Consider the following 6,505-nt stretch of genomic DNA (forward strand, 5'->3'; position numbering starts at 1 on the left):
TCTCTGAGATTTCCCCATCCTTCCTTCTCCCAGAGCCACACCACCACCTCCTGGCGATGCCCACCACTGCAGCACCGCTTCCACGAGGACAAACATGGCAGCACCGCGCGGGGAGCTGCGTTTGCAAGGACTGCAGAGCTTCAGCCCGTCCCATCGCTCCAGCTTATGCTTCATTAGCGCAATTAAGGACCTCGCTACTACTCGGGGCTGGGTGTTGCACAGCTGGGTGATGTATAACTGGGTGCTGCACAGCTGTCAGCCCTCTTTCCCGCAGCCCGACGTCCTCAGCCGACCCTGAGATCACAGCCTGGTGATCATCCGCCCTCCCGAGTGCCCACGTCGGGTCGCACCCGGACGGGCGGTCGGAGCCGGGCACTAGGACCGCCCGCTGCCCTCCGCCTTCCGGGGGCGTGGCCAAAAGGGCACGGCGCACGCGCCGCTTCGACATCCGCCGCCCCGCCCTCTTCTCCGATTGGTCGGGGCGGGGAGGGGGGGGCGAGGGGCCAATCGCGGGGCGGCGGGGCGGGAGCGGCCGGCGGCGCGTGCGAAGATGGAGGAGTACGCGCGCGAGCCCTGGTGAGCGGCCGTTGGGTTTTGGCGGGCTGCGGCGCGCGCGCGGGCGGAGCGGGAATCTCTTGAGGGAGAATGGCGGCGGCTCCGGGAGCGGGGAGGCGGAGGGGGCGGGAGGTGACCTTGGCGCCGCCGCTGTCATGGCCGCCGCTTCCGGGCTGCGTCACTGCGGCACGCACGGGCCGTTTTCGCCGCCCTCCGGCGCGGAGCCGTTCCCCGACCCCCCTGCGGGGCTGCGGGCCGCCGCCGGGCCCCTCCTCCCCGCCTCCTCTCCTCTCCTCCTCTCCTCACAGCGCTTTCCCGCTCTGTGGGGCCTCCTGAGAGTCAGCGAAGCGGTTAACGCGAAGCACGCGATAACACGGAGTAACACCGCGGTGATCCCTTCAGGTTCCCTCCGCTGTGGGCGCTTTGTGTCAGCCCGGCCTCTGAGCACAGGGCGGGAGGCGGCTGTGCTGCTCTCAGAGCCGTTTTCTCCTTTAAAAGCCACGTATCACAGCCGGTTAATGTTTAAAAGCTGCTCCTGCGGAGGTCTGGGGGCGTTAAGGGGAAAACCTGAGGGTTTCTTTCATCTTACATCACAACCTGACAATAAAAGCCTGGGATCTCCCAGGTCCCGTCTGCATTAAGGGTTCTGCCATCCTGGGGCTGTGCTGCATTGATGTTGAGGGGGAAAGGAAGAGCTTCGCATCTGCTGCTTGGATTTCCAGCAAGCCTTTTAATGAGGTGGCTCTTAATGAGCTAACGAAGGCAGGGAGCTGTGAGGAGCTGTTTTATTCTTAACAGCGGATCAAAATCTGGGCAGGAGAGAGAAAAACACGGCGAGGAGTGAAGTGGAGGCTGCACATCTCAGCTCCAACTGCACGCAGGAAGCGGGGGATGGAGGGGTGAAAATAAAACATGGAACGGGGCTGCGTGGTGGGACTCCATCCAAACTGGGGGGGGATTTGTTAGGAATGGGAGATGGGAGCTGATGGCAGGCTGTGAAATGAAGGATGATGCACGGTGGGACAGCATTCCAACCTCCCGCAGCTGTCTGTGGGGCTGAGAACTTTGGAGGGTTTTTTTTCAGGTTAAAACAGCAAAACGTGCAGTGAGTGTTCAGGGGAAAAGGAGCAGGAGCATCACATGGAGAATGAGGTCAGAAAGGCACGCTGATGGCAGAACCTGTGAGCCCTGGCCTTGCCATGGCGTTCAGCTCCGTGTTTTGCTGGGGTTGCTGCTCTCTGCCCGGTGCTGCAGCCACCGGAGCGCTTGGCTTTTACTGTCAGGTTTTGATGTAAGATGAAAGAAACAAAACAGCTTGGTTTGTGCAAACGCTGCAGAATTCCCAGCAATGGGAGCACGGCTAATTGCACGGCTAATTGAGGCTGCTGCTCACGGGGAGCAGGAAAATCACAAAGCTCTCTTGCTTGGCAGCAGTGTTGAAGGGGATGCGAGCCCCACATGAAAGCTCATCTCTGCAGTTGAAAGCGTTTGCTGAGAGGAAGGTGCTGCTTGTTTGGGAGCATTTGACGCTCGGTGAAGTTGCCCTTTGGCAGCTCTGCATGGGTGTTGCTGTGTTTTGTTTTAATGAACTTCAAAGACCCTTGGATACATCAGAAAAACCTTCTCAGTTTAGCAACAGATGACTTTGAAGTCTTCCATTTCAATAACCAGAACTAAGGAAAAGGGTGAGGAACTCAGGAAAGCGGTGTTTTGTGCTTGCTGTGAACTGAGTCTTGTTTGAATTTGCCAGTCAAGTTCTCTGTAGGTCGTGAGAAGAAGAAAATTAAAGTTATAATACATCATTAGGGCAGAACCAGTTGTGAGCTGGAATTCTGCAGAGGTTTTCCATGGTGGAAATGCACCTCTGTGCCACGTGTGGGGAGTTCAAGCAGCTCTGTGCATCCGATGCTTCCTGCTGCAGGTTTGCTGAGCACCCAGCTGGTTTTGCTGCAGCATTTCCCCTGCTGGTGATGCTGCTCAGCAGCCGTGGGTGAAGCAGGGTGGGCAGTTGTGCTTCCTCGTGTTTCTTTTGGGTTCTGTGCCATCCGTTTGGATGGTGGTTTTCCCCCAGCAGTGCGCGATGGAACGCAGCGTTTCCATCTCTGTGTTTCTTTGCAGTCCCTGGAGGATTGTGGATGACTGCGGAGGTGCCTTCACCATGGGAGCGATTGGAGGTGGCATTTTCCAGGCCATCAAGGGCTTCAGGAATTCCCCAGTGGTGAGTAAAACCATTTGAGCAGCACGTTCAGAGTGCAGCTCTGCTTCCTCTGCCCATCAGCAGTGCAACCTGCCAGCAGAAGGGAAGGCAGAAGAAATCCTGATACACAGGGCTGGCTGGCGATGTAAACCTGCTCCCTCAGCCCAGTTCCTGCCTTTGCTTCTGGCTGCTGCACGGCAGAAGTGGAGCCTGGGCAGTTCTGCATCAGCTGCCACAGCCCTCTGCCTTCCTTTGAGAAGTGAGAGGGCTTAAAGGAGGAATCGTTCTTCAGAATTACGTGAGGGAATGTTGCTTTCTGTAATTAACCTCTTAATTAAACGTTAACGTTTCTTGTAACTCTATTTGAAAGTGGGTTTTTAAGTGCACAAATGGAACGTGGAGGTCAAGGTTTAGGTGGTGACAATCAGTTGTTTTCGCTTTCAAGTTTTCAGCTGCAAAATCTTGACTTCAAACGTGGTGCAGATGTTGATAAAAGTAATCCCCTGCTTCTACTTGAACGTGGCTTCTAAAACATTCCTCTGGCTGTTATAGGAAGGGCTTCAAAGGGATGAAAGGGCTTTTTGGTGTTGGTATGTGACAGCTTCATTGCCCGAAGCTCCTTAATAAGCCTTCAGTTCGAGGTGCATTTTGTGAATAAAATTCAGAACTTCTTCCAAAACGAGTCAGGTCCTGCTTCACACACGCAGGATTTGTGCTTTACCCCCTTTATTCTGCTTGAAACTCGTTAACTAAATCAGTCCATGCTTCCGAGTGCTCGCAGCTGAGACAAAGCTTGAGCGTGTGTAGCAGTAGTGCAGTGTAAGGGCGTGCAGATCTCATCCAGTTCAGTTCCCACCAAGAATGGTTGGAGGCAGTGTCTGATGGTGGTGCTTCGTTTCTGCAGCTTACAGGTGTTACGCAGATGTGGTAAGAACTAAAGGAGCTGTGAAAATGCAGTTTCTGTAAGCTCCTCATCGTGGTGCTGGGAAGCAGATGGTGCCCATGGCACGTTCTGGCAGCAAGACTTCATTCTTTCATTCTGTCCTCACTGTAGGGTGTAAACCACCGGCTGAGGGGAAGCCTGGCTGCTGTCAAAACGAGAGCTCCACAGCTGGGAGGTAAGTGATTCCTCACTCATGTTGTCTTGAATCGTGGTTTGGTAATGGTGGTTTGGTAATGGTGGTGGTGACGTGGCTGCAGTCCTGCAGGCTCGTCTGCTTTCTCTGAGCTGGTTCTGTTCTTCCCCCCATGTGCTCACAGGTAGCTTTGCTGTTTGGGGAGGTCTGTTCTCCATGATCGACTGCAGCATGGTCAGAATGAGGGGGAAGGAAGATCCGTGGAATTCAATCACGAGCGGAGCCCTAACTGGAGCCATCTTAGCTGCCAGAAGTAAGAAGTGGAGCTGTGGGGAGGGAGCTAACAGAAAGCTGCTGTTCCGACCTCTGTTACAGTGAAGCAGAGCTGTGTGATTCCCAAACTGGAATCGACTTGGGAAGAGGAATAGAAAAATCATCTTAGACTTGTGTTCCGTGCTTATGAAAGTAATAATTGTGTTCTCAAACATTACCGTTGTTCTGTTGTTTCCCTGAGGAAGGGGAGAGTTGCCTAGTAATTATTCCTTTAGCAGTGATACTAATGAGGCTTAATGAATGCAGTGTTTGCCCATAGGAGAGATTATAACTATAGAAAGAGAGCTGTAACGTGCAAAGTAATGCAACAGAAAAAGAAACAAGTGTTGTTCTGTGCTTTTATTTTTAGATGGACCTGTTGCCATGGTTGGATCTGCCGCAATGGGAGGAATTCTCCTGGCTTTAATTGAAGGGGCTGGCATTCTCTTAACAAGATTTGCCTCTGCACAGTTCCAGAACGGTAAGGAGCCCTGCAGCAGCACGAGGCTTTTGTTGTGCAGAGTTGGCTGATGTGCCCAGCTTCCAGTCTGTAAGAAGTCAAAGAAGAGTTGCTGATGCCACAACAGCTTTTGCATTTCCTCTCTGTGGTCTGGAGACACCCACACCGAAATGAGGTGGCAGGGTTGGCTGTCACTCAGCAGCATGAAGGTGTAGGAATCAGGGGGAGGGGGGGTGGAGGCTTCCAGGCACAGGGGAGCACAGGGCTTAGGAGGGAAGAGAGGTTTGTGTGAGCAAAATGTGCAGACCTGGGTGGTGTTATCAGAGCAGCACTGTAAGGCTGGGAGCAGGGCTGGGAGCCCATTCCAGTGGGGTGCTGGAGATGGAGCAGATACAGGCAGGATGTTCCAAACAGGGGCAGTGGTGATGATTGGATTTCCAGAAACTGGATCCGTTTTGTTTTCTAAGTGCAACACAAGCTGAGATGTCAGTGAGTCTGTAACCATTTATGTAAATACATGCCTGCCTGAAATAATTAATGCCTCTGTTGGCCCACCTCATTTTGAGAGGAATACGGACAAAACCTCTAGTGTTGAAAGGATTAGTGGCAAGCCTCTAATTCCTGGTAGGGTTCCTCTCAGGTTTGTTCACTGGCGTTCTTTGTTCTGTCTGAATTGGTGCAATTTCTGTAACAATTCGGGAATACAAAGGCTTTTTAAAATGAACCTGCTTCAGTGAAAGGGTATCATCTGTCTGTCACAGTTTATTCTCCTTAGGCTTGGCAGTAACAACATATTGCTTCCCTCAGCAGAATGTCAGTAAGGGAAGCTGATCCAGGACTTGTTCCATTTCACTGCCTTGCTTTATTGTGGGGCAAGTTACCGAGGAGAAACCTTGACAGAGTGGCTGGGTTCAGCTGCAGGGCAGGAAGGCAGAGGTTTCCAATGCCTTTCAGTGACTGAAAATGTTTCCCTCCCATTGTTGTGATTTGTTTTCTTAGAAGTAAAAGAGATTCAAGAAACAACTGTTCCTTATTGGAGCAGGTGTAAAGCTCTTGTAAGTCCCTCGTTGTTGGCTCCGTTCATTTCAGAAGGGATTTAGTTTAAAGACAAAGGCTGCGGTGTTTCCTGCTGCCATAGGAAGGAAGCCTTTTCTTTTCACAGCTTGATTTCTCTCTCTCCTCACCCTCAGGCCCTCAGCTCTCCGAAGACCCCTCGCAGCTGCAGCCCTCTCCATTTGGCGACTACAGGCAGTACCAGTGATCCCCGTTCTGTTAGTTCGAATTGTAGCTGAGCTTTAATTTAAAATGCTGGAGGATCAGAGCACGGTATGTCCTTACACCAGTGGTAGTCTCTTACACAAACCATGCCAAGAGGACTTCAGCACTTGGCAGTGCAAAGCTGCGCAGAACTTTTAGGAGATGACAGATCTATTTATTGGTAACAGATTCCATTGCTGTAACGTTAATACATGTCTGACAGAATACATGGAGATTTGAGATAAGGACCAAACGGAGTCTTGTAATCCTTTGGCCACGGGCTGAAGTGAATGTCTGTGAAGTCTTCTCTGGGATGTGGCATTTAACCCTTCCACATCTGGAAGTTACCCTCCTCCCTTTTGGATTTTGCCTGCTACCCACTTTCTGGATTGATGTTGCTACACAAATTTCGGCTTAAGGGAAAGTGTGAATCTGCGTGCAGGTTTACATTCCAGAAATGACTGTGACTGGAACGTGAAAGCAGAGAGCTCTGTGTGCTTGGAGGGTGAAGTGCACTGCACCTGCACGCGTGCTCTCAGCACAGGCTGTTGGCTTTTTGCTGTGGGTTGAGTCCTCTGAAGGTAGTGCAGTTCCATTGGCTCTGTTTTTGTTCTTAAGCTCCAGTTCTGGAGGCACGTTCCCCCTTGC

The 6,505-nt window shown here is 52.1% G+C and overlaps 1 protein-coding gene across 1 annotated transcript; it reads left to right on the forward strand.

Annotated features, from left to right (window-relative positions):
• The first annotated feature begins 502 nt into the window (after positions 1-502).
• On the forward strand, positions 503-6,105 carry TIMM17A (translocase of inner mitochondrial membrane 17A). Its single transcript, XM_042836419.1, has 6 exons — positions 503-576; positions 2,674-2,773; positions 3,807-3,870; positions 4,013-4,141; positions 4,511-4,621; positions 5,791-6,105. The coding sequence occupies exons 1-6, from the start codon at positions 551-553 to the stop codon at positions 5,859-5,861; spliced, it is 501 nt and encodes a 166-aa protein (XP_042692353.1). The 5' UTR covers positions 503-550; the 3' UTR covers positions 5,862-6,105.
• The last annotated feature ends 400 nt before the right edge of the window (positions 6,106-6,505 follow it).

Source organism: Centrocercus urophasianus, unplaced genomic scaffold, assembly GCF_019232065.1.
Source record: "Centrocercus urophasianus isolate 14NV4802_14NV808 unplaced genomic scaffold, USGS_Curo_1.0 seq_6, whole genome shotgun sequence".
Classification (NCBI taxonomy): Eukaryota; Metazoa; Chordata; class Aves; order Galliformes; family Phasianidae; genus Centrocercus; species Centrocercus urophasianus.